This window comes from Glycine max, chromosome 6 (genome assembly GCF_000004515.6).
Source record: "Glycine max cultivar Williams 82 chromosome 6, Glycine_max_v4.0, whole genome shotgun sequence".
Taxonomy (NCBI): domain Eukaryota; kingdom Viridiplantae; phylum Streptophyta; class Magnoliopsida; order Fabales; family Fabaceae; genus Glycine; species Glycine max.
The window spans coordinates 1,588,490-1,616,476 of NC_038242.2; the positions used below are offsets into that span (position 1 = coordinate 1,588,490).

The 27,987-nt window shown below is 29.3% G+C and overlaps 3 protein-coding genes across 4 annotated transcripts; 1 reads left to right on the forward strand and 2 right to left on the reverse strand.

Annotated features, from left to right (window-relative positions):
* Positions 1-718: 718 nt before the first annotated feature.
* Positions 719-7,907, reverse strand: LOC100808125 (probable nucleoredoxin 2). 2 transcript variants are annotated; one of them, XM_003527473.5, is made up of 3 exons: positions 7,523-7,907; positions 2,292-2,792; positions 719-1,753 (listed from the first exon to the last, which is right to left on the reverse strand). In XM_003527473.5, exons 1-3 carry the CDS (start codon positions 7,631-7,633, stop codon positions 1,061-1,063), a joined length of 1,305 nt encoding a protein of 434 aa, XP_003527521.1. In that variant the 5' UTR covers positions 7,634-7,907; the 3' UTR covers positions 719-1,060. The 2 variants fall into 2 exon arrangements, with proteins under 2 accessions (XP_003527521.1, XP_003527520.1); XM_003527472.5 differs by having other exon boundaries at positions 719-1,684; positions 7,523-7,906.
* Positions 7,908-18,087: 10,180 nt separating this feature from the next.
* LOC100811160 (E3 ubiquitin-protein ligase ATL23) lies at positions 18,088-19,184 on the reverse strand. The gene has a single exon (XM_006581089.4). The coding sequence runs from the start codon at positions 18,832-18,834 to the stop codon at positions 18,442-18,444; it is 393 nt and encodes a 130-aa protein (XP_006581152.1). The 5' UTR covers positions 18,835-19,184; the 3' UTR covers positions 18,088-18,441.
* An 8,002-nt stretch (positions 19,185-27,186) lies between these two features.
* Positions 27,187-27,925, forward strand: LOC113001852 (uncharacterized). Its single transcript, XM_041016055.1, has 3 exons — positions 27,187-27,243; positions 27,374-27,535; positions 27,725-27,925. Exons 1-3 carry the CDS (start codon positions 27,187-27,189, stop codon positions 27,923-27,925), a joined length of 420 nt encoding a protein of 139 aa, XP_040871989.1.
* Positions 27,926-27,987: the final 62 nt, after the last annotated feature.

The following is a 27,987-nucleotide window of genomic DNA, read 5'->3' on the forward strand; positions in this document are numbered from 1 at the left end:
AATATAATGTTTTAGATTCAAGTTCTTTAGAAGTCTAACATCTTGAGATCAAACTTTAAAGAGTGGCTGTAGTGACAGTTGGCGACGAACGAATATGTGTAAGTACGTTTTGCTATCCTTACGTATTTGTTAAGAAATTTAAAATAAAGAATTATTAAATATAATAAATAATAAAAAATTTAACTCTTTTTACAGAAAAAAAATCATATAATTTCATTCATATAATAAGTGAGTTAATACAATTTGAAATGAAATAAAAAAAAAAAATGTATGCTAGTATGAAATGTAGACACACTAACTGAAACATGAATTACTTGATTTATTTCTTTACGAATAAATTTTGTAGAAAAATTCTACACTTGAAAAATTTTATGCCTAAGTTGATTAACTTGTCTACCGATCAACTTTATAGGAAAGTTCTATACTTAGGAAACTTCATGACGGTACTCCTTCGAAATGGCTCCCGGCCGCCTCATTGTTTGGGAAACAATTTCTGTTAACAGCATCCACAATTTGCTTGCGGTCATCACTTGAGATAAAATTCAAATCTTACACCCATTTTATTGCAGCAAGTAAAGGAAGAGCCTCTGCCTCAATAGAAGAAATTAAACCAGGTGTCCAGCTTGTTTTCGCAGAAATAAAATTTCCAAGATGATTACAGATACATGCATCATGACCATATATTGACCAATATCAACGAACAATGCAACTTGTTCACTTTTAAACATATCAAATACAGTACGTACTATAAATTTTATTGTCATTGTTAGTTATAGAAAGACACTTGATAACGAACAAGTAACAACAGTTTTTCTTAAAAGCTATGGAGAACCAAATAGATGATTCCCCAAGTATCACCTTTCCTTCTTATGACTCTCAGTCACACATATTCTGAACAAGTAGAAAAGCACCATAAAGATACGTAATCTAATTTATCTAAAGGGCATTCCAGTCCCTTCCCTGGTGCAGATTAGGATACAGCCAAGTCAAGTTATCGCCCCTCTTGGACGGTAACACAGGATATAGAATTAATTGCCACAGGAATTTAATTAAAAAATTCCTAGACATTATTGTCATGACGTTCCACAGTTCTGACGCACTTTGGGTGCACTTCATAGCCACATTGGAGACACTGGTAGGCCCAACTAGACCCTTGCTCATCACATACGCAGCAAATAAAGGGCCCTCCACCGTTTCCATCAGACACCAAATTCAGATCATGGCGGTGCCCTTCATGATACACCAATGCCGGAAGACCCTTGGCCTCTTCCTCAAGCTGTTTCTCCAGCTCCTCCACTTTGGCGTTGGTGAAAGGGTACGCATTTTCTTGGTACAAGTTTATCAAACTCCTGCCATGTACGGTTATTGTTTTACCATCAGGGCCTATGATCACCAACCAGGGAATCCCTTGCACGTTGTAGTGTCTAACGAGGTTCTTGATTTCTGGGTCACCGAAAGGTAAGGCTAACCAAGGCATGGTGCTGTAGTAGGAGTCAAAGGATGCTTGGTCGCGGTCGCTGGATATTAGCACAACTTCGAAGTCTTCCTCTCCCTTTCCGGCTAGCTCGTGCTTTATCTTCTCGTAAACAGAAATCAGTTTTGGAGTGAACTTGGCGCATGGGACGCACCATTCCGCTGAGAAGTAGAGTCCAATTGTTTTACCCACTAGCCAAGCAACAGGTACCTGTGTACATGAGCAACACCCGTCACCCGGAACAGGATCCATGATTCTCTGCATGCAGTTCAAATAAAACTGCGTGCACCACAAATTATATATATTCCTATTCATATATGAATCGATATTCTACAAGTTTTTCTATAACTACAAGCCAAATAAGAAGCGAAGAAATTCAAAACAAGAGAAATGCTCTCAAACTTCCTTCTTAACCCTCTCTTTGCCTGGAATTTGTCAAAATTTAGATATGGGATCTACAAAAATTAGTGATTACCGTTAAATTTCAGCTAATCACAAATAGTATTAAAAAAATGTCACTAAAATTGCTCAAAAAAGAAAGAGTTAAATTTTTTTAATAAAAATGTTATAATTAAGAATAATCACAAATAGTATTAAAATTGTAGTTTTCTAGTTTTTTTAATATATCTATATAGTCTCTACTTTCTGTAGTGCTTGATGAAAACTTTTAGAGAACATGAATTTAGTTGCATAATGAAAATTAAACTTCTATTATATAGTGTAATCTTTAATGGAGGATTAGATAATTAAATAACAAAACGTGGAAAACAGTAGCATGCATGCAAGCGAGATAATTAAAGGCGTTGGAGCCATTTACCTTTTTGAGTCCCGTGTGAGTGTGACTCAAAACATAGTCTCTATGGTGGTTTGCTAGTAAATTAGTGAGAGTCTGATTATCACGCTTCACTTTGTCTTCCTTTTGCAGCTGCTCCAACCTCTCGTTACTGAATGGATAAGCTTGGATTCCGTAACGGTAAATAAGTTCAACCCCGTCACGAACTGTTACGTGCTCTTTACGATCATCAGGTTGCAACAAAATTAAGCACGGAACGGCTTCCACGTCGTACTTTCTGGTCAAGGATTTCTTTGTTTCCAAATCGGAGAACGGAATTGCAAGCCACGGCATGTTTCCATAGAAGCTATTAAAGGCATCCAAGTTTTCATCAGAGGACACATACACAATCTCCAATTGAGGGACTCTGCTTTTCAGCTCCTCGTAGATTCCAACTAGGATTTGGGTGAATCCACGGCATGGTGGGTACCAATTCGCAGCGAATAATAGACCCACTACTCTCCCTTCAAGATCAGAAACTTTCACCTGCATCCACAATTTACAACTTAAACTTAACCAAATAGCAACTATCATTATATCAATGTAATTAAGTGGTTTTTCAACAAGTCAGCAAAAAAAAAAAAAAAGTGCTAATGTAACGTGAATTCAAAAGTGTACATGTTTCAGTTCTTACCGCATTTGTTTGCATCTATTTTTTATAGGTAACTTATTTGTCTATTAATATTATAAAAAAATAGTTTTTTATTTCGATAATTATCAATTAATTTAATTCTTAAAAATAGCATCATCAATTAATTTCGATCCTAAAGATATCAAATCAATCAATTTCATAAAAAAATCAAATTCATATCTAAATTAGACCCGGTATTAGAGAATGATTTTTATGATAGGCCACAACATAATGGTATGAATTTTACTATAAATAGTGTTATTAAATGCATCGTATATTCGTTAAATTTTCTTACTAAATGCGCCATAAAAGTAGTGGTTTTTTTTATGATAAGCCACAACATAACGGCATGAATTTATAATAAATAGTGTTATTAAATGTATCATATATTCGTTAAATTTTTCTTAATTTGATGCATCCAAATTCCAAACAGCAAAACCAGCTCCTGTGGACAGCAGCAACTAGGGTAAAAATGGGCCACACCACATGTTAAAGTTCACAACTTTGACCTATTTAGACTTTGCCTAATTTTGTTAAAAAAATTAACCTACCTTAGAAGATTATTTTAATAATAATTTTTAAAAATATGATGACATAATATATATATATATATATATATATATATATATATATATATGTGTGTGTGTGTGTGTGTGTCTCAATGGATAAGTAAGTATATAATTTTAAGATACCATAATAAAAAAATTTAAATAGATTAGTATATAAAGCATAAAAATACTTTTTAAGTAAATAAATCAAAAGCTAACCTCTTCTAACTAAAAATAAATAGAGAAAAAGAATTATACTGTAACTCTATAAAAAATTTATATCATCATCCAACCACAACTCATCATGCATAATAAAATTATTAATTTTTATATTAATTATTTTAAAAATCATATATCACCGATAATTTGATCATTTATTATTAAATGAAGATATAAAATTATTTTCCACATTAATATCATCATTAAACTAAACTAAATATACTTTTAAGGGACTTCATCAGTTTAACACTGAACCAGGCCCAGGCCATATCCAAAATAAGCCTCCCACGAAAATTCTTAAAAAAGAAAAAAAGGACATCACGTGGATACGTTTTCGTAAGTGTCACTGGCATACCAGAGACCAAAACCGTGCCAGACACCGTACGGCTGCCTTCCAGCGATGACCATGTGTCTGAGGTGTCAAAGATACATGAACAAAGTTCAAGATTCTAGATTAATCAAAAGGGCAAGATAACAAGTTAACAGCACATAACACATTTCTCCTTGGCTGATAAAAGAAAAACAACACATTTTCTCTTAGTCCTGACACAATATTCTTTCACTTAACTTTTATTATTGATAGAATTTAGGTGAAGTGAATTCCACTAAATACTACTAGTGGCAAAATGATGTAAGGAGATTATTTTTATAAACAATTTTTTTTAGAGTGTCCGTTTTGAAAGTATTTTTGGGAAGGGTCTTTTTTTTGGGTATTCCGTCAATAGGGCTCGCAGGTTCTTTTATTTTTAGGGTATTCCACCAATAGAACTAACTGGTTCTTTTATGTAGTAAAGCAGTCAAAGGTTCCGTCATTGGAGATGGCATAAAGCGGCAAATTTGGAGGCCACGTGGCGTATTCCCAAGGGGGATTTCTCATTCAATTTCGAGCATTTTGACATATTATGGGTTTCAAATGGACATTCCTATCAAAAGTTATACCCGTTTCAAGTTCAAAAAAAAATTGTACAAAAACACATTTTGCCATTACGAATGATGGAATAAGCCACGTGGCCTCCAAATTTGCCACTTTACGCCATCTCCAATGGCTGCTTTACTGTATAAAGGAACTCGCCAATCCTATTGACGGAATACCCTAAAAATAAAGGAACCCGCCGACCCTACTAGCAAAATACCCCAAAAAAAAGACCCTCCCAAAAATACTTTTAAAATGGACCCTATGAGAAAAATTATTTGTAAAAACAACTCCCTTACTCATTTTGTCAACTAGTACCTTTTATTTGTAAATTGTAACCTCATGATCTTCAAGTTACTGTCGGTGTCCATAATTCGGTTCGGTTTAAAGCAACATCAAATTACTACTGTATTCAGTGAAACTCAAATTTAATTTATTTACTAGTACCAACTAATAAACAAATAAATGCGTTGCTCTCTCTTAATCAGAATTCAGACATACTTAAAAAAGATTGAACAAATTGAATAACACCGACAAAGGTATAAAAGCAACTAAGAAGGGTACATAAGAACAGAAGAGAATCCAGTGCTATCCGAAATTATGAAAAGGACTGGCCACCGAAATGGCCCACTGTTTTTTTGTAGGGGATAATGGGCCACGTGTATAACGCAAAGCGTAATAGCTAGGACTAGGCTACAGGAACCGTTTAGGTGATACTTGTCCTTTGGTTGCAATGCTTGGTCCTCCATGACACACTGAAAGTGACTACAAAATATTGGACATGTGTAGCTCCTGAATGTTTTGCATCTATGATCTAACTAATCAAACAACTCCGTAGCTAACAAGAATATCATCACCATTCATCTTTAATTTCATTTTTTGCTTTTAACAACAGGTTTGGTAGGTGTCTCAATACATTTAACAGAATGCTGGGAAATAAATCATCTTCCTTCGTTAAAAAAAAAGGAAAAGTATATATGAACTCACCTTATGCTAGTCAACATCTAAAGAGAGAAAGTAAAAATAGATAATAGGTGTAATAGGTGATATAAATGATAGGAAAAGAGAGATAAATAAAAATAAAAGATATTAAAGAGATATTCAAAATAAAAAGATGTTCAAATATTATTACTCTTAAAAAAATGTAATTATTTTCGATATATATATGATGTGGTTCACGATTTATTAGTTGAGCAACTTTAAAGACAGTTAACCTTAAATACAAAGAACAGTGACTTAACCAATTGACTATTAGAAGGACTGGTTAATATGTAGTATTTAATAAGTTACAGTAGATTATTATAGTGTGAGACCCACTTTTTATGAGTACTACAATTACAATTTACAGTTACAACACTCCATTGACAGTATCTTTATCTTTAACCTAAAGAAGATTTCTTTGATGGTTTGTATAAACAGCTTCTTTTTCCAATTTAACCATCTCTCTCTTTCGTAGAGTAATAGTGTTAAAGATGGTACAACTCATCAGAATCGTAAGCTTAGTTTCTTGGGGATGGTTTCATAAAATTAAAGAGTAAAGGAATAGCCTACTATATCAAAAGCTTATAGAGGACAAGCCCCATTAGACAGCCATTACAATACAAACCTGTTTCTCTCACAACTTATGTATACCCTACCTCGCTTGCTAGCTACCCCGTTTATTTGGGCGGGTAAAATACTCCATCGGATGTGTCTGGTTCTTACTTGCCGTTATTGGTTCTCAAATACTAATAAAGGTCAAACGAAGTGAATTTTACCCATCCGATTCATACTTAGAGAAAAAAAAAAGAAGCATATTCTGCATGCGGGTTTGCAGCTGACCACATATATCATAACCAGAGGTAGCTATTTCATATTGAGAAGTTACATCCTTTAAATAAGATTAATATGTTAATTTCGTTTTTAAACCCTAGAACTTGATTTTTAAGGTGGAAGATAGGCTTTCCTACAGCTAGGTCCAATACCCTTCATAATTTTGGGGTTGCAAATGCTTTTAATTAAGTTCTAATTTATAAAACGTATAAATAGATAAATCGATAAACTTTTTATTACCTATTACAATCTCTCTAGGAAAACAACTGACATAGTTCTGGGTCTTCACTAAGAGCAACCTAGGCTTAATATAATATTTGTCTTAAAAATAAATTTGATATTAGAAATAAAAAATAGACACTGGAAAGTTTAAATATGTCACGAATCATGTTTAATCAATTGGACTAAATTATTTAGCTCATCTACCTTAATTATATGAATAAATTTTCACCGATATAAGAGTAATTAAAAATGACATTTTCTTTTGGTAGTTACAAGAAAACGCGATTGAACATATATAATATATGCTCACCCGCCACCGGCTACCGCAGCAGGAACCCACCAGACAAGTTTTTTAAAAAATAAGCAATTCTAACATTTTGCAAGACTAACTCCTGACCAAAAACTACACCATAAGCCACAGCAAAGAGCTCCAAATAAAAGAAAGTTAAAGGAGAATCAAACAAATTACGATGTACATAATCATATTATTTACTTGATCGAGTATTATATTATCATTAATTAAAATACTATATGAAAATTTTGTTATTATCTGTGACTAAGTTCAAAACTTGTTAGAGAGAGGATCATGAGCAAATCTGATAAAATATACAAAGCATATAAATATTAAAACATACGAAGATCAAGATAATATATAGGACGAAAACTGACCAGTGGCCACCATCTCAGACGAAACTTGAACTAAACGATAGAACCCATAGAAGCATACTACATAGTATATACGATTAACCTTCTTTTTTTTTTTGTTTATACATACTGTATACTAGTATTTATTTTCAGTTATTACCCGAAGGACTCTCTGAATAATTTTATAACTCTTACAAAACTAGAGAAAGTTGTAAGAATAGAGAACCTGAGCCCCAGTTGGAGAGAGAAGATAATCACGATCTTGGGAAGCAAGTAGGTGTGAGAATTTGCCGTAGTTACCATTATCATTCAGCACAACTTGGGCTCCATCCTTCATCTCCGCTTTCTCTCTCTTATTCTTTCTTTTTTATAAGGTCTGAGTACTAATCTAGAGATGAAAGCACCGCGAGAGGAGTAGAAGACCCCTTATACACCCGACACTTATATTCATTAGAAGTAGAATCATATTCTTTCCACATCATTATTACATCCTATGCATCCACAAATCACACATCAACACCTTCACACGTAGCATTCATCCAAGCCCCAGGATAATACCAACCTACACCGCACACACATAGAGAATGATGGTGCTTCATTTTGATTGTCGCGATCTCATCCATGTGCGCCTTGACTTAACTTATGTTCGAGTCAAGCGAAAAGAAAATGGTCACGTGTATGGTGGTGATTCCCTGAAAGGAGTGTTATTATTAGTTTTGCTATCTTCTGGCAACGGTGTAACGGAAGGTCCGTGTTGTCATAAAAGATCTTTGAATTTGATTTGAATTAAATTGATGATGCCGAATACGGCAAAACCCTTCTTCCGACACCTGTCGCTCCTTTAATTTCCCCTTTCTTTATTACTTTTCACTTTTCTTTAGCCACTCCTCTTTCATATTCATGGGCTAACCTTCTTGTTATGTACTCCTTCCAGTCTTATAAAAAAAAGCCCATATTTTATATTTATAAAAAATTAATTAATTTTATTAAATTGTATTATATATTCCTTTAGGTCTCAAAATAAAAAAAATGGTGTATGCTAATTAAAAAAATTTAAGTATATTAATTTCATTTAACAATATTTTTTCTAACTTATTCTTCATTAAAATTTGATATAAAAAAATTAGTCAATAAAAATAATACATTAATTAAATGAATAATATTTTTAAGATAATCACATTAAATAAAATAAAATTAGTTAAAAAATTATATTTAAAATCAAGAAAAATATTTGTTTTTTTTATATTTGAGAACGGAGGAAATGCAGTGTATTATAGAATTACCAACGTCTAAAACAAGTTGATATCACATTTTAAACAAATCTTTTAAGTATATTTTTCTTATTTGTTTTTCAAAAAAGTAACGGAAATACTAAGAGAAAAAAAATATAAGAACATGTAGTGTTACTGTTTACCATTATAATCTAAATATATTTTAATTATTTTACATTTTAATTTTAATTGAAATTTAGTATCTTAATTAATTGTACATGTATAGAAAAACTGAGACAGAAAATTAATTAAATGGTGATACAAAAACTTACGAGCTTTAGTCATTTTAATTTGGATATATTATTTTGAGAAAAAAATAAAATGATTTCTTTGGGTTTTTAATCTCTTAGTTTTCTTAATATCACATAAATTTATGGGTTTTGCTAATTAGTGTTTTTATGGTACTTGTTAAGATACCAAAAAAAAAATTATTAAGTGAATTGTAAAAGAGTATAAAAAAAGTTATAGATAATATAATTTTACACATTTTTATAAAAAGAGTTGTTTAATCAATGTGTTAAGGACATTAATTAATATTTTCTTTAATTTATTAAATATTTTTTTATGTATCATTATATTATATTATAAGAAATATAAGTGAGAAAATAATTAATATTATATTAAAAATTAATATAATAATGATTTTTAAATAATTTTTATTATAAATTATAATGAGATGGAAGAAATATTTATGAGCAGCCATGTCAACATTGGCAAGTAAAGGGAAACTTTTTTTTAATTTCATCCACCAAATTATTTTTAAATCTAAGTAACTATGTTAAAAAAAATTGACCTGAATTTCTCTAGTTGTCCAAATCCCGTCTAGTAGTAAAAATAAAGCAGTGGAGCTCCTGAATCATTAGTGGGAACTTACAAGCTACACTAGTATTAATCACACGTTCCAAGATATAACAGGTGCGAACTGATTCTCCAATCTCCAATCTTTTGGAACATGGAGACTTTTTAGTTATTTACTTTTTATACAAGAAACATGTAGATTACATCGACGTATAAAATAGAGCACGAATGATTTCGCGTGTCAAACTTCTCTACTTGTATATTTTTATATGATATAAATTATATCTTTTTTATATCTCTGCCCCTTAGAAGCTTATGACATTAATATATTTTTATAAGAAAATTAATACATTAAATATTCTAAATGAATTCTTAGCCTGCAATGAAACTAAGGATGGTTAGGACTTAGGAGCAGAGCATGAGTGTGAAGTGGAAATTAACAAGAAAATGACACGTATAAAAGCAGTCGGACAAGTGTCACGTGTTGGCCTCTGGAAGTTGTTGTGCAGCGTAAATAATTCGAGTGGATGGGGCCCACAATAATAGTTGAAGCTCACGTGTCCTTCGGAAGCCTTTTTGGATTCTCATTCTCTTGCTTCCGTTTCCATGCCTTTCTATCATTCGCTTCCCAACTTCCAATATTACTTCAGCCTCAGCTGTCACACATTTTCTGCTCTTTCAACCAACGGATCCTAAGGAGAGCAAACAAAAACAATGAAATCAAAAATAAAGTGGTTCATTTCAGATAAAAGAGACTCAAAATAAATAAATAAAAGTTTTGAATTAAAGTGATTACTAAATAATAAAATTAAGTATTTTTATAACTTCATTTTTATTCATGTTATTTTTAGTATGATAATAATTATTTTTTCTTTTTTAAAAACATTTTATTTTATTATATGAGACTTCACCATATTCAAATAACTTGCAATGTGCATAATCCCATAATCGAATATGGTGTAAGTGCAATCGATTTGTGCTCTCCCGCGTTGTCTCGCATGCCACTAAGGCTAATTTTGGAAACATCGAAGTAACGTATTCTTTCTTCGCATTTCTTCTCATTTTTGTGAAGAAATCTACAATTGTGGAGCAGACCATTTTTTCGTACAAATTCCATTGTGCCTTTCCGCTCAACCGAATGGAAGAAAGCTTGTATTTCTTTCCTTTTCGTTGATGCTATAGCTTTCACTGGTTTTCTTTTCTTTAAAACGAATAGAGCTTAAGGGTGAGTTTAGTTGTGAGGAGAAAAAAATGAGACAACGAAAGAGAATAAGTAAAAAGAGAAAAGAAAAGAAATAGATGAAAAATAGAGTAAAAATAATAGTTATTTGGGTGAAAAAAAATAAAAGAAGAATATTTAAATTAAAATAATTTGATTGATATAAAAAAGAAAGAAAGAAAAGATAAATTAATATTAAATGAGGAGAGAGAGAATAAAAACATGTATACCATATCCAATTCAACACATGAAATGGAGAGAGAAGCTCATTTAAGTACAATTCTTCTCAAATCTTTTCATATTATGGTGAAAGTTTTTTTATCATGAGACCCATCATTTAAAAAAAAAATCCTTCTCAATCTCTCGTACCAAATCACCTAGTTTTTTTTATCATGGGATCCATCATTTAAAAAAAAAAAATCCTTCCTAATCTCTCATACCAAATCACCAACCTTTTAGAATTTCTCCTCTCTTCCCTCCTTTTCTCTCATCCTCTCCTTTCTCTCATTCCTACCAAACCAACCCTAAATGAAAAATACACATAACAAAGCATTGGGGAGGGGTGATCTTTTTATTGAGTTTGATTCTTTTTAGTAATATTGGCGTAATCAATTTTCATTTTTAAATTTAGTTATATAATTTTTCTTCTAATTTTAACCTCGAAATAAATTCATTTGTAAAAGCTTAATCAGTACTGTATTATATTATAATTATTTTAGAGTATTTTATATAACAATAATACCGATGATAACCATAATGATAATATTAATGAAAATATTAATGGTGATAATAACATTAATGACAACAATCATTTGTACTCTTTTATATCAGAAGTTTTTATTTGATTTATAATATATATTACACTTTGTCTTTAAAAAAATCCTAATATAAAAACAACTTAGTCCAAGTTTAAAGAACCAAAGCATATCTAAATCTTTAAGTTTGGTATTACGAAAATCAAATTTAAAATATCTAAATAATAATTAGCAAATTTTTAATTACATTCTCTATTCCAAAATAAAATAATTTGTAATTAATTAATATCATTGAAGAAAATTGATTAATTTAGTTAATATTATTTAATTTGTTATCATTTTGTATTATTTTTTCAAAATTATACTTAAAAATATTAGAATTCATCATCTTTGTTTCCACTTAATTACTTTATATCTAATTAATTAATGTATATTAGTCTTCTTCTCCAATCATTATAAGAGAGATAATATTTTATTTTTTTTAATTCATAAGATTTATTGTAAAGTAGTTAAGGATATTTTAAGAAAAAAAAATAATTAATATACAAGACAACTTAAAGGAGTCTTATAAAAAGGAAAAACAATTTTTTTAAAAAAAAAAATCTTATACATAGAAACATAAATAATACAGTTTTATAGAATTTCCACATTTTCCTTTTGCGTTAACACCATGAAAACTTGGCTAGGTACTGTGGAGAACATAAACAACACAAACGTCAAGGCAAATGTTATTTACTTCACTCATTTTTACTAATATACCTCCCATTTGTATTTTTTATAAAATTAACATTTTTCACCTTTTTAAAGAAAATTTCAACACATTTTAAAAAAGTATTTTCTAAAGTGTTAAATTTCTAACACATCTCAGAAAGTAATTTTCACAAGACTGAGCAAAAGTTGGCTTGATGGCAGTAAAAACATGATTTTGTTTCATTGTGAAAGGAGTTTGCTCCTTTTAGCCTTTCTGCTTGTTAGCTTCCTTGTTTGTCTCTCTATGCATTGCTTCCTCCTTTACTTTCTCAACCTCCAAGTCCTTGAAAAACCCATAAACTTCCCCACTCGCTTATGATCCTTGGTTCTTGTCATGATCACCTTTGCATCTCCAACATCGTTGAGAATATTGCTCTTTTAAATCCTTCTGGTGGAGTATAAGTGTAGGTGAAATCTCACATCATGTAAGAATGAGAAGTTTGAGCACCATATAAGTGAATACAAGATTTAAAAATCTGAGTTTAAAGTTTTGGATTAAAGTGTGGTGTCAAACTCATTTATGTAGTTGTTTATGGCCCATTAGTATAAATTCCTCCGGTGTTTATCCTCCTCAGTTACACAACAATTAATTTCAGAGTCGATGGTTCAATTTACTGACAAGCCCAGAGGAATAAAATGAAAGAGATGGATCCATGAACATAAGGATCCCTTGTATGGTCCATTGGTGTAAATCTTGTCGATTTAACTTCTTGATTTCCCAACGATGTGAAAAAGACTCACAATCGAGGGAAAAATTGTTGCAATAAAAGTGTGAGGTGAAGTTTCACATTGGGAGAAAATGTAAAGATTGAGTAATATATAAGTGAGTATAAAACTCATAAACTTGAGTCTTAAGATTTTGGATTAAGATGATGTTAGAATAACTTATGTGGTTGCTCATGACCCATTGATGTAAATTTTTCTAGTGTTTACCCCTTATAATTCTGAAAATTGACTTTTGGAAACTCTTTTTTCAAAACTTGTTGAAATTTAACATTCCCATAAATTTCTTTTGCAAAAGAATAATATAAATCGAAGGTGTAATAGTAAAAATGAGGTGTAAATCATAATTGCCAATGTCAATCTAGCCTTACAAGCTGGAACATATTTTTTGATCAGTTAAATGATGGAACATATGGAACAAAGTAATGAAAAATAAAGATTAGGTAATTATTTAATGCACTCTATTATTAGGTAATTACCTAAACATTGATACTTGCAGCTGTTAAGCAAGCCCCAAAACAAAATACTAGGTCCGCCAACAGGCCCAACATTACTTTATAGTTTATACTATGTCATTAACGAAAAAGGCATCTATCACTTTGCCAATGTAGTCTATCGTTGTCAACCTGTCCCTTCCCTAACAATAACATGCTGGAATTTCCATTTCTGGAACTTAATATTTTAAACGGGTGGGCGTATTTAAAATTCTCTATTTTTTTACAATAAATTCTCTACTTTTTTTTTTCTATAGGCAAAGACGATAATTTCTCTAGTTGAAATGTTGGTAAATTGGAGTTGAATCTCGGTACTTTGCCTTTGCGGGAGATGTTAGAAACTGTATTATTCTTAATTCTAAATGTTGACATTTTAAAATGAAACAGAGACAAGTGTTATACTCAAATATTAAGAATTTGTAGATTTTAAATATTTGAAATTGCAAGTAAATTAAACCTTAGAAGCAATGAAACAAATATTCAAGAAAAAACATATATATATATATATATAGAGAGAGAGAGATAATCTTATTTTTTAAATATATAATTATGAGTTCGATCATTAACTTGTGTGTATAAAAAAATATTTATTAAAATAAAATATTTCCTTAAAGGGATCTCAGTATCCCAAAAGATTAGTATTGACTCTTGATCGAAAAATACTCTTATTCATCAAATAATTTTTTTATACTGCTTAGTAAATGAGAAAATATATTGTAATAAGATAATTGATAAAAAATAAAAAATATACATAAATTTTAAGAATGTAAACAAATGTGTTAATTTATTGAATTTTTAAGGATGTAGACTTGAATCAATGGAAGAAAAAAAATCGGTGTACGGATCAAATTTGATTACACAAAGTGGCGCAGATTGATTGATTAGCATATACTTCGGTGTTAAATACAAATAAATAAAAACTTATTTTTCTTGGTCATAAATATAAGTAAAATTAAATTAATTTTAATTTATTTAATAAAATAATTCTTAAAATATCATTAGTTTAATTGAATTTTTGTTTCCAGTAATTTTTTTATTGATAGCAAGTTACAGGAAAAAGTAGTTTAGGAAAAAGATCTATATTTAAATGAAATTTATACTATTAAATGATTATAACTAATCTTTTTAATAAGGATAAGTTAATTTTTTTTTCTTCTCTTATATAGTAGTATTTGAAACTAGAGAGAGTAATTAAATTTATTAAAATGATAAATTAATGAATTACGTGAATTAACGCATTAGGTCAGTTCTATTTTACCATTTTTTGGGGAACATTTATTTATCTTTAATCATAAGGAGGGACATTTTCAACGAGTGAATCTCTTATTTTGTCCTTTTCTGATTGCTTTTATGCATATCTGGACGTCATCGTGTTAATCCACATTCTCTCTCATAAAAAAAATGTTAATCCACGTAAAGTAAGGAACCACTAATCTTTTGATAGCGCTGAAAATGAAAAAAATAATCTAAAAAGTAAATATGATATTAGAAAGTTTGTAATACTCGAGCAATCTTTATTTAATAAATTGAATTAGAACCCGTAGTAAAAATGAAAACTAATTACCTCACTTTCGTTATGTGAGAGTATATTTTTACATGTACCGTCAATCATTGATGGGGATAAATAAATAAAATAATAGAGGACGCTTTTTAAGGGTTCATGGAATTTATGAAAAGACGACCTCGGCCGCCCTCAATTGAGATACATCAAAAAACATTCGTTCTGACTCTGCAAAAAATGTTACTAGAAAATATTTGTTGAATTTTTATTGATATAAGAGCATCTCTAATGGAAGGTGCTTCTACTATTTATTAAGTTAAAAAATGATTTTTTGTGAATTTTTTTTATTGGAGTATAATGATGTGACAAAGTGAGTTCATTCATTAAGTTTAGATATTTTGTGATTTTTTATGATTTCTTGCATTGAAATCAAATTTTATCTGAATTTTTTATAAATGATATGACATTGCGGGAATCATTTTATAACAAGTAATGTGAGGACCATAAAAAGATGATTAAGAAACTTATATGAATTTCTTACCTTAGAAATACTCTAAGATTATAAACTATTCTTAGTAGGACATGTGTCACTGGACCTGATTTATATTTCTTCCTTTTCTGTGTATGAACTCCTTCCTTGATGGTGGGTGAGTACCTGAAAAAGAAAAAATTTAACGTTTAAGTTAGTATGTGAGTCAAGAGCATAATAATGAATGATAAAATGTTATTTATCTCATTTTGGTGTTTCCTCCTATATTAATAGAAGGGTCAAGTTTGGACCTGATGATAATTGTTCGTAACACGTGAAGGTTGGTTACCTCCAATCCGATCTTCTGAGGGCCTGGTATAGTACATAAACTTTTTTAAAAAAAATATACTTCCTCTAATCTTTTTATTTGTCTTTCAAGATTGTTTGATAAAAATAAAGAAATATAATAATTTTTCTTAATTATAAAACGTAATTGTTGGATTTTCTATTTTACCCTTTTTTCTTTCGATTTTACAATAAATGCATATACAAGTTAATTAAAAATTAAGAGACAAATAAAAGAATAATTGTTAAAAATGTGATATTAAATTTTGCAAACAATAAATAAATCATCTTTGTTGAAATCAGATTATTCTTAATGAGATCTGTTCTTTTAATTATATTTTTATTTTTGAATTTGACACTTTCCTCAAAAAGATAAAACTCAAATTCACTCACACGACGCGAACTACTTGTTCGTACTAATGTTTAAAAAACTTATTATTTTTTAACCAGTATTGAAAAAAAGTTTTCTTTTTACTGCATTACTGGAAAAAAAATTATTTATTACTTGCTGTTGACGTTTCATATTCGCTCCTCTTAGGAATCTTGTCAAACCATACACGACTGCATGAGATCATGCTCTCATGAATTATTTTGTGACTAATTTTAAAAAAACAAATAAGGATATGTGCCCCAAAGGATAATTGTTTTCTATTCATATTTTATACTTGTCCCAAATATAGGGAAGAAAATGACAAAATAAAATATAAGAAAGCAACGTTTTTTAGAATTGGAAATTAGAAACCAACCTTAAAATGTCATGTGAGATATTTCAAATGCTTCCTAATACTTAGTATCGTATATTAACAAGAGAAGCGAACAAAACTTTTTTAAGTTGGAAAAAATTAATATAGATGACAAAACTTTTTCTCATAAAAAAATTAAAGACTGAAATAAAAATTCTCTAAATTCCATAGAAATCAAAGAGATTTTTGACTGAAAAGCTGGAAGTCTAAAAAACGTTTATGATTGTTATAAAAAAAAAAAAAAAGCGTTAATGACTAGGATGTTGGTGAAGGTGTGAAATGGAATATTAGTCGTTGGCGTATTGTTGTGGGATTCTGAAACCTCAGGTGCAAGTGCAGTGCAGTTGCAACACCTTCTTAACTACTCCGTGGGGCTCCTTACGATATGACAGCTATTGGTTTTCTTTCATTCCCAACCTCAAAGTCAGGGAGGGACCCATTCGCCCATTTCTTTCGCAGCCTATTAACTCGTTAATTCTTCTTGGGACATACCATGCAAATAATCAATAAAGAAGATAAATTATCAGTTAATTTTATTTAATAAATATAAAAATATATCTTGAATTTGATAAAAACTAATCATATATTTTTTTAGTAATTAGCATAAATTTTCATTTTAATATATTTGAAATCATTTATCAGCTTCAAATTTTGGATAATACTGTAGTCAATTTTTTTAAATTTAATTTAGCATTAAAATAATAAACCCGTGTTAATTTAGCAACGTCAAAAGATGACGTAACTGAATAGAGAGTGACAAATATGAAAAAAATGAGAGAGAGATTTTTTAAAATAAAATAAGAAATTGCAATATAAATATAAATATCCTGAATAAAACATATATCAGAGTTACACGTTTCTTTAAAACGCTGCACGTAATTAAAATAAGAAACTTTCGTAAACATATATATTTTGGTTAAAGGGACTTACTAACCAGAAAAGTCTTGCCAAATACTCTCCATGACCCCGCAATAACTATACTCTTGCTTTAATTTGGAATGTTCTTTTTTCTTACGCACACTCTAGTTTTTAACCGCGTCTAAACTCAACAAAACAGAGCGATTGGCAATGGAGACGATAAAAATAGATAAAATTTAAATGTAATTTTTCAAGTGCTTTGGAGCATCCCAATCAAAAGTTGTTTAATGACTTGTTTGTCAAAAAAATATTATGTTAGTGTGTAGCATGTGATTTTAAATTAATAAAAAAATACTTATATAAATAATTATTACTCATGAGTTGTTAAAAGAAAAATGATATTGGCAAGTTACACTAATTTGTTAATAGAATTTTCTATTGGAAAAAAAATAATTGAGTTGTTTAAGTGTAAGGTGACATAAATTAATTTACTTACATGAACATCATTTTAGATGCTCTTAGTCAGAAATTCATTTTGATAAATTGTATTAATATTAAAATATAAAACTGTAATTTCAATTAATTAAAGAAGTGTATTAAAAAAAGAAACATACTTTTCCAAGCTGGCATGTAGCTGTATAGTGTTTTCGAGTGATAAGATCAAAATCAAAATCACCCTGCGCACTCTGTGACTCCCATGGAAAAAGCAAACCAAACCGTTCAGTTCACGACCCATTCATTCATTCATTCATTCATCCACTTGCTTCAACAACCCTCACCTACGTGTCTGGGATTTACGTGATAGCGTCAATTCCCCGCTCTTTCGTTGTCTTCTCCTCCATTCGCACCTTATCAGTCTCATTTATATTATACCCTTTTTACGTGCAGCAAGCAATACTTTACGCAACAAAGTGAAAAATTCCAACAAGCTTCACAGTTACATCTCCTCCAAACCCCATAATATAAAAATTAAACAATAAACACATAAATTAAACATGGCTTCTGAATTTTCGGGTACTACTGCTAAATTCATCCAGGCCATAACACACCACAACCACTGAACCACTACACGACACATAATAATAATAATAATAATTAGTAACGGAAGTTCAAGAAACTATAAAGAACTGACAAAGAAAACAATAAAGATAATTATGAAATTACTAATTGAAAATTTGGCTTCCCTTATTCATTCCTTGAATAATGAATGCTTCATTGTTCAGCAGGGGCTTTGGGAAGTGAAGATTTGCGGGTCCAGCTTGGTCCTACAAACGGGGCAAATAGGGTGCTTAGAGAGCCAGGTGTCAGCGCATTGGACATGAAATCCATGGTTGCAACCGGGGACCACTCTAGCCGGTTGCTCGCTCTCGATCTCGTCGAGGCAGACGGCGCATTCGGTGCCCAAGACGAGTTCTTTGCCGGTGATTTTTGGAAGCTTCTCCAACTCCAAAGCGGATAGACCCTTATCAGTTACGGGCTTCACCGGTTGACCGTCAATGGGGGGTTGGTTGCGGCGGGTAGTGGCGTACCATAGAAGGCACATGTAGACGATAAAAACCCCGCTCATGCCAAGGCACGGCAAGAAAAGCGCCAGAAGAACCGAATCGAGCATTTTTTTGGCCTTAAAAAGTTTCAGTCTCAGTGGAACCTTTGTCCGATTCCAAGAGAAAAATAATTAATGCGGCGGTGGGGGTTGGTAAAGGAGTACCCAAGAGATTGGGTATTGGCGACAATTACCCAGCATATCGCAAATTCACACGGCTCTATGTCTTGTGCTATATGGGAAAACCAAGATCGAATCAGAGATTCCGGTGAGGGTTAATAGGCGAGTGGAGAGCTAAGAAACGAAGAAGAAGGGTACTATTATTATGTGCGCCTTGTTTGCACTTCTTTTCTGTTCTAACGCTCTTAGGTTTTTTTTATGATTGAATGTGAATATATATATTTATATGAGATGAAGGAGAGAAGTCATAGTTATAGCTTTAGACTAGGACGGAGTTATTATCGCCAACTACACTACTCGTTTATCACAAAAGATTTTAATTTTTAAACGGATCCCCACTGCACAGCTGTCTTTGAGTGAATATCTAAATTACTAGTACAGTACCTCATATGGGTTTGGTTGGGGGAAAAAATATATATATTTAAATTAAAATAAAAAAATAGTAGGATTCATACTAAATACTGTAAGTAAATAATGAAAATTTTCCTTTAATTCCTCTTTCCTTATTAACAACCGAGCATACCCTCAAAGATTTTTAAGCTACATCTACGTTTGTTTGTTTGAAAATAGTTATTGGAGAGATATATAAAATATTCTCTTCAACATTTAATATTCTTTTGGTTACATCTTCGGGTTATTATTTTTATTTTATTTAGAATAATCAAATAATAGATGCAATAAGTATTAATTGAAAGCTAAAAATATATAATATTTTTAATTATTACATGTCATTTTAATTTATAATATTTTTAAATTAACACAAAAGTTAATTGTTAGTACAAAATAAATTTTACGAAATATGTAATATAAATTTTAATGAGAAAAATGTAATATTTTCAAAAGAAAGGTTGAGAGTTATGATGAATATAAACTATACTATAAATAGTATTTTAATCTCATTACACAATATAAAAATATTTTCATTTATAATAAATAATTTAATAGTGTTAAAAGATTGGGATACATACATGAAGATTTCATCCTCGTTAGTCATTACAAGTTTACAACCATCGGAAAAAAATAGTTGTGTAAAATACTTTTAGCTATATTAATTTCGCATGTGACAATTTAACATTACATGAGACAAGTTGGGAATCTATTTGGTTGAGATTTGTAATTCAACACATGGGAGAAAATTTAGTTTATTTTTAGAAAAAAATGGCATTGATCATCATGTGTAAAAATAATGTGGCTTGTATTTATAATAAAAAATTGATAAATTAAAAGAGATAAAACAAAACATATTTTATCGAAATTATTTTTTCACTCATAATATTTTAAAAAATGATGATAAAAATATTCAATTAGTCTGTTTATGTTAGAATCTAATAAATTTATTTACAAAGTCATTATCAAGGAAAATTTGTATACAACTAATTTACATTATTAAATTTCATCATTTTAAAGATGACTATTTACCTAAAGGAATAAATAAATACGTTCTATTCTTTTTCTCCTTATAGGGTTTTGTGCCATTGGATTTTTTATAATATATTTAATGAAGCAAATGACAATTTAGTTTATAAAAAACTAAAAATTTAACTTAGTCATTAAATATATAAAAAATGGGATAATTATTTAAAAAGTTATATTACTTACGTTGATAAAAATTACTCCAAAAGTTATATTCTTTTAGATGATTTCTAATTAATTGATATCGTAAAAAAAAAAAAAAAACTATTGCTTGTGCATAAAAAATAAAAAACCGTTTTGACGGTGTTCTACTTCTAGCTACTTGGCAAATGGCAATGATGAGTTGGGATAAACCGATAAAGCACGTAAGAAGAAAGCGACGTAGGAGGGTAGCTGTGGGCGACGATGGATTTTCTGGAGTGGGTGCTGTTTACAAACGCACACAAAGGGGCAAGAAAGATATTCATCTGATATTTGCTACGACTGAAATTATTGAAATGAGGAGACAAGCTTATAAGTGGGCTTACCAAAGGAGCAATCTTGATAAGGAAGGCCCCTTTCGTTTCTATCTCCACCGCAATCAATTCATGCTACGGACCCAAATAACATAGCTTAATGTCTCAGGGCATCCACCAATAAAACCCAACAGATAACTTTAACATATAGGATCCTTTCATTTTATAATAATGATCCTGTAAGAATAAAAAATAAATTTAAATAATTATTAATATTATTTATTCTTTTTATTTATATTTCTTATAATATTAACGAATAACCATGAATAATAAATAAACTTTTAATGAATTTATTATTAATTTTACGGAAAAAATGAGTTTGCTTTTAGGGTTTAGATTTAAATATTTTTTTGTACAAGATTTATAAAAATAAAAGTTCGAAAATGCATAGCAACGGTTCCTTAAAAACATGCTTAAAGCCTGGGCTAAAGCAAATTGCAGATGAAGGGAAGCAACTTTAACAGCAGCATTGTTTAATTGAAAATTGAAAGTACAGTTCTGAACTCAGTTTGGTTCGTTGGTCGGACTGGTCTACCCATGCTGGTATAGTTAAGCTAGTTTTATTATTGGATTGTTTATATATGTAATTTGAGATGTTCCGGTCAAACTTTATCAATTTTGTAAAAAGTCCAACAACTTGACCGGTTTTAAAAATCAGGATTGAGTTGTGCACGTTAAAAGAGACAATGGGAGTGTATAAATTATATCCCCACTTTTTTTATTTATTGGAAAATTGGATTTTTTGTTCCATTGAACTTTGTTTTAATTTAAGTAATTGTTATTTACATATTTTTTACTATTAATACACTTCACTTGTTATCAATTTTAATACTTGAATTGTTATTTTAAATTTTAAAGTATGAAATTATGAATTTATGAATGGATTTTTCTTAATCAAACAAGGTTAATTATATACTTTTATATATATATATATATATATATATATATATATATATATTTTAAATTTTTTTAATATTGACCAATAAAATTGGATCAATTATTGACTTATTGATTAGACCATTAATCCAATCACCCAATACTTCAACCAGATCCATCATCAAAGGAAGTTTCACAACTATTTGAAACACTTTTGTTGTAACAGGGGGAAGAGTAGAGCACAATTGCCTGATTTGAGTCAAGAATTTAGGGGGAATGAGTCTCAACCGAACCTTAAGATATGCGGTATGAGTCAGCTTATGTTTTGAAATCCATTTAAAATTCAGATGTGTGCTTTCTAAAATCTGATACAACAAACCTCCGTCCCAACGGAACTGAACTTTAATAAATATATAGTTAGTTGTAGTGTCTCATTTTTTATTTCGTGCTCCCGTTTTCGTTAATAGGGTTTATTGTTTTTTTAATTCCTGATTTTAAAAGTTTTTTATTCAATTTCTGATTTTTTTTTGGTGTCTTTATAAATTTTGTCTGTGTTGTTATTTTCTGTATTTTTTTTCATATTTACTTTTAGTCTTTTAAAAATAAAGATATAAAAAAATATGAGACTAAAAAAACAGAAATTAAAAATATAAATCTTAAAAAGTTGTGAAACTAAAAATGTTTTATAAACTCTTTATAGTTTTTTCTAGGTTATAAAATTGTTTAATAAATATCAATGAAATTGATTAAAGTAAAAGGAGCTAGTTACTTATAAGGTAACTAATGAAATTATGAATTATTATCGAAAACGATGTCCTCATTTAACATCTTGTGTCTTGAACAAGAATATTTCAAAGCAAAAGGTATGATACCCATATAAAAAAAATTGTTAAAAAATATTAAATTTTGAAGAGAAAATATTCTCTTGTTTTAAGATTTGGATTCTTTAACCTAAAAGGAAGACAGTTTTATCTTAATTTTCCTTATTTTTTAATATACACGTTTCACTGTAGAAGAATTAAATATTAAAATCTAAATGATGTCAAATTGTCAATTCACAGGTAGTAGTTTTTATTTATTTATTTACGGTTTATATTATACAATTTATAAAAATCAGACTAGTAATCTGTATTTTATATAAGTAATGAATTTACAGTATACATTTTTTTATATATTATTATTTTTAATTTTGAAAAAACATCATGTGAATAGATATATCATTTAAATGAAACATATTGATGACCTTTTAATTAAGAAATTATGATTGTATATACATTTAAATTACTACAAAGTTGTTAAATTCTTATATTTTAATTTCTTAATTGTATTTTTTTTTATAAACGACTTGTTAATAAACTAATTTTTTAACACTTGAAAATATACGGAGTAAATATTTTTGTATATAATTATTTAATTATACAAATCAAAATTACTTTGTTATATATTCTTTCACTAAATCAAATTAATATAAAAAATATTTAATTTTAAAGATAGTGGTATTTAATATAATGATAATGGGATTTGTTAGAATGTAATATATATTACAAGAAATTATGATAAGGAGAAGATACACCTTTCGTAAGACTAGAAAAGACCACCAACAGTAACAGGATTAATTATATTAGAATGTTAATATTGTCTAATATTAAGGAAAATGTGATAAAAGAAGTTATGATTTACATTAGAATATACAAGTCATCTTCTGATAGGAAAAATTAAGAATGTAACTCAAATTATAACTAGTGTGAGAGAAAGATTCGACTAAATGTGTTACTCATATTGTCATTTGATAGGAAACAAATAAAAATAAAAATAGAATAAAGAAAACAATGAAGGGATGAATTTTTGAAGTATGTTTGGTATGAGTGAAATAAGATGAAATAAAAATATAAAGACGTGGATTCTACAACGTTTTATTTTGTTGCAATAATAAGCGGAAACAAACAGTAAGCTGTTTCTTAATTACCAAAAAAAAATTAATAAAAAAATCCATTGTTTTACTCACCGTGACAATCAATCGTTTACAAATAACTATAATCATTTGTTAAAAACTTTTTTTTTGTTCTTTCCTATTTTTTATTCAAATTAAACACTTATTTTAACCTATTTCTTTATTTTTGTTTATTATATTTTTCTATTTCCTATTTTTATCTGTTCTATGTTTCACCTAATTTCTCCCTTTCCATCTAACAAACCATAGGCATAAATGAGAGAAGGGAGGAGGCGTTTTAGTCGTAAAAAATCGGGAGGAGGTGTGACAGCCTAATATTTTCTTACACGAAAAATAATATAAACTCTATTAAAAGAGTATGAAAAAAATTGAAAATAATAAAAACTAAAAGAATAAAATAAATAAAATTAGTATTAGTTATTTTTTTAATTTTTCATTTATCTTTTTAAAATAAATTTTTAATGCAACAACATCTATTTATTTTTTTATGAGAACAAAAAAAATATTTATTCCATATATTGAACTAAAACAAAATTACTTAATGAGAGCAATTGCCCCCATTAGCTTCTACATAATCCGTTCCTGAATTGGTGGTGGCTACACACTTTGTGGCCAAAAGAAAATATATCAAATAAGGACTTTTTATGCTACGTACTTCTCAATTCACACTTCTCATCTAACGAAATTGCACACATGTGGCCAAGCATGCCAACAATGGATACTCAAATTCGTTAATTGGGACCGTCAAATCTTTGTTTATTAAATCACAGAGATTGCATTCGTTTAATAGCATCTAAATTCGCATACTCCAATAAGCTATTAGTACGATGGATAAATCTGTTTATAACTTTTTCTTAATCTTGATTCCTTAAAAAAAATTCTAAATCTTAATTAGAGAGTTGTTATCAGGTAGCTTGGCCTACGTAGTTTATAATTAATGAGAGGAACAAGTATAAACAAGTTTTTTTAAAGAAAACTATAAACAAGATAAGAAATAATTCTGCATAGAACTATTTATTCACACTTTTTATTGTTATCAAACTAGAGAAAAATCCGAGAGAATAGGATCGAACGTGCATGAGATGTGAATACATAATTGAATGAATTGGTTCAGTACAAATGAGTTTTACAAATACATAGAAATTAATCATCGACATCATGAACTATACATAATACACGCAAGACAAAAACATCTAATAAGTTAATTAATTATTTTTTTAAAATTGTTAAATTAATTTACTAAATTAGAATTATTTAATAAAAATAACGGTTAAATTAATCGACAAATATAAAATAATATTAAAAAATAAGTTAATATGATTTTTAAATATTTTTATTATGCAGAGAAACTATACTTTTAGGTAATTATAAATTTGTTTCATAATAATTTTGAAATCATATTGTTTTTTTTTATTTAGATATACAATATTTTATGAAAATTTAAAATAAATAATATAATATTCAAGGAAAATAATTATTAAAATGAATAATGGTGATGACAACATGCTTGTACTGTAGCTTTTCGTTATTGGATGCATCCTGCATCAATGATGACCCATGATAGCAATGCCTCACCTGCAACTTCAATCCCATGCTTTACGTACGTATTGCGAAGATATGAAAGCAATTTGTGTTCCTTAATTTCAAATAGTGTTTATTGAATCAGTTGTGAAACACGGGGTTGTCTTCCCAGAAAGTTTTTGGCATATTTTTCTCCATGTCGTAAACAATAATTTTTTAAAAAAAATTTAAAGATTAAATTATTTTTTTAAAAAAATTCGTGATTAATTTGGCTCATTTTTAAAAATATAAAAAAACATATAAAAATTAACTAATAAAAAATTTATTATTTTTTCTCCTAAAAGTATTTTATAGAGAAGTTTACCCAGACTTCATCTCTACTGAGAAGATGGAGATCAGAAACATTAGTATTTCGTATAAGCTTGTTTCTCTTTGTTGTTATTTTTTGAAATTGGAAATCTCATGGACTTCGTGTATTATGTTGTTTACGAGCAGGTGACAACTTTTTCCTAAAAAAAAAAAGGACAGCACAATCTGTATATAAAGAAAGAAACATAATGTCGTAAATGAGTCTCAATATATTTTTAAAAAATAAACTATGAAAAAACTATATTGGATTGATTTTGATCCGTAAAGCGTTAATTAAACGACCCGTTGAATTTGAAAATAAAATAGGATTAAAGAAAGAATTTAATTTAGTTGATAACAATTAATATATCTTGTATTTATTTTATTTTTTCAAAATGGTCATTGTCGCTAACCCTCGTGTTTTCTTCCTTAATTGTTTGTCATTACAACTTTTTTTTGTTAGTCTAAAAATAATTAAAATAAGAAAAATTATAAATTGGTTCTAATAAATAGGATTAAACACCACTTCTAATTCGGTTCTTACGAGGGAGTATCTATTTAATTATATTTAATCTGATCTTAGTATCCCTTTTTAAGTAACTATAATATGAATTGGGTTAGATTTTACATGAATGCACTCCATGAGTCTTGGATTAATGGATATTTTTGCCCCTCATCGGTAGAAATCAAAGTCCAAAAACTGTGTCTAGATATTAATAATAATTCATGTATTTTGTTATTTGACTTTTGCCACTCATATTGCCTACTAACTTGAAAACTACAGTAGCTCCCTATCTTTTGGTGTTGGTGTGAAGGTTAAATTACTTAATTGTTGTTTAAGAATTTCCAAATTTTCAAATAGATTCTTAAATTATTTTTTTAAATTATATTTCTGATGTTAGTTTTTCGTGACTTAAATTTGTAAAAAAATATTTTATAGTGATTTTAAAAAATCAAGGGCTCGATAACAAAAAATTATATAACAAAAATGTCACCCCAAGGAAAGTGTCAAATATTTCAGCTATCAAAAGACTAATTTAACCTATTATGAATCATGTTATATCCTCAAATTCAATAAAATTATTTTTGTGACTCACTTATGATTCTTATTCTTCTTTAAGTATTTTTTTTTAAGTTCTTATTTTTTTAAAAATATTGGTCAATTTTTTAATCTAGTCAATATTTAAAATTTAATATTGTTAATCGACGGTTAAATTAAAAAATAGAGGAATCGATATGATAAAATAGACAAATCTAAATAAATATTTCCCGTCACACGGGTATCAATTTATTTCTCATGCCTAGGATTGTTCCCAGACAATGGAAACCGGCAATCCTTGGGATTTTATTCCCCTGTTTCTATTTTATCCTTCCAATAAGATGGAAAGTTGTTTTCTTCTATTGAATTTTTATTCTCTTTGTTTTCATTCTGCTTGTTCTGTTTTAATTTTCAAATATAGCCTTACATATTGATCACATGGTGGTTGAGTGCTGCATCTGATTCATGGGGAAATTCTGGTGGGCTCGCACAGTGAAAGTTTCGTTGTTGAATCAGCAACATGCGTTACATGCCTTAATATAAGTCATACCTGTCATAACTATTTAAGGAAGAGCAACATGGCTACTTGTAAAATCATTGTTATCTGGCTTAAAGTTGTTTATATTGACGTCACTGTAATTTTTATGTTGTGTTGTGCTTAAGACATTAAATGCATTTGCATCTCAGACGCAATCTTTCTAGATGAAAAGGCGAAAAGTTATTCAAGTTTCTTACTCACCATATCTGGTGCATACCCTTTAACAGGGGAAATTCTATGGGGCTCAAACACGGAACTTATCTAGGGCTTCTGTTATAGAGGAAGTAGCGGAGTCTGCAACACAAGTAGTTGGGAGCTCTTATTATAACACCATAAAGAATGCCTTCAATGACACAAAAACTGATATTCAGACCAGAGTTTCTTTTAAGGTAAGACAAATTCTTTTATCTTTTAGGTTGCATTCTGATTAATTCCACTTACTTGAAGATGTTTGCATTTGAAATTGTGTTCAAAAGTCAAAACTAATATTTTTCACATCTTGATTGTTTGATTTAAGACTTGAAAAAACACGTGAACATAGTTCCCCCTCCTTCTATCAAATACATTTTTCTTGTTAGTTTAATTCAAGTTTATTTGAAAATGCAGTATGCTGCTTCGAGAGGGGTGTATGGACGCCATTTTTCTATGTCAATGGATTCTTGTTGCCTGATACTGGAGGTGCTGTTGACTACAAGACTTGGAGGAAGGTCATTGACCCATTGGTTGGAGCTAAGAATAAGAGTATCCAAAATGAGGAGTCCCTTCATTTCTTCTTGTAAAAATTGCCTGCAAATAAATAAAGTCCAGTTGCATTAGCACTGCATCAGTGAAGGAATCTGAA

Coding starts and splice junctions, on each gene's coding strand:
- LOC100811160 (XM_006581089.4), bottom strand. CDS start 18,834: ATGCTCGATTCGGTTCTTCTGGCGCTTTTCTTGCCGTGCCTTGGCATG.
- LOC100808125 (XM_003527473.5), bottom strand. CDS start 7,633: ATGAAGGATGGAGCCCAAGTTGTGCTGAATGATAATGGTAACTACGGC. Junction 2,793..7,522: donor TCTCTCCAACTGGGGCTCAG/GTTCTCTATTCT, acceptor TTGTGGATGCAG/GTGAAAGTTTCTGATCTTGA. Junction 1,754..2,291: donor CTCACACGGGACTCAAAAAG/GTAAATGGCTCC, acceptor TGGTGCACGCAG/TTTTATTTGAACTGCATGCA.
- LOC113001852 (XM_041016055.1), top strand. CDS start 27,187: ATGGCTACTTGTAAAATCATTGTTATCTGGCTTAAAGTTGTTTATATT. Junction 27,244..27,373: donor TTGTTTATATTGACGTCACT/GTAATTTTTATG, acceptor ACCCTTTAACAG/GGGAAATTCTATGGGGCTCA. Junction 27,536..27,724: donor AGACCAGAGTTTCTTTTAAG/GTAAGACAAATT, acceptor TTTTCTTGTTAG/TTTAATTCAAGTTTATTTGA.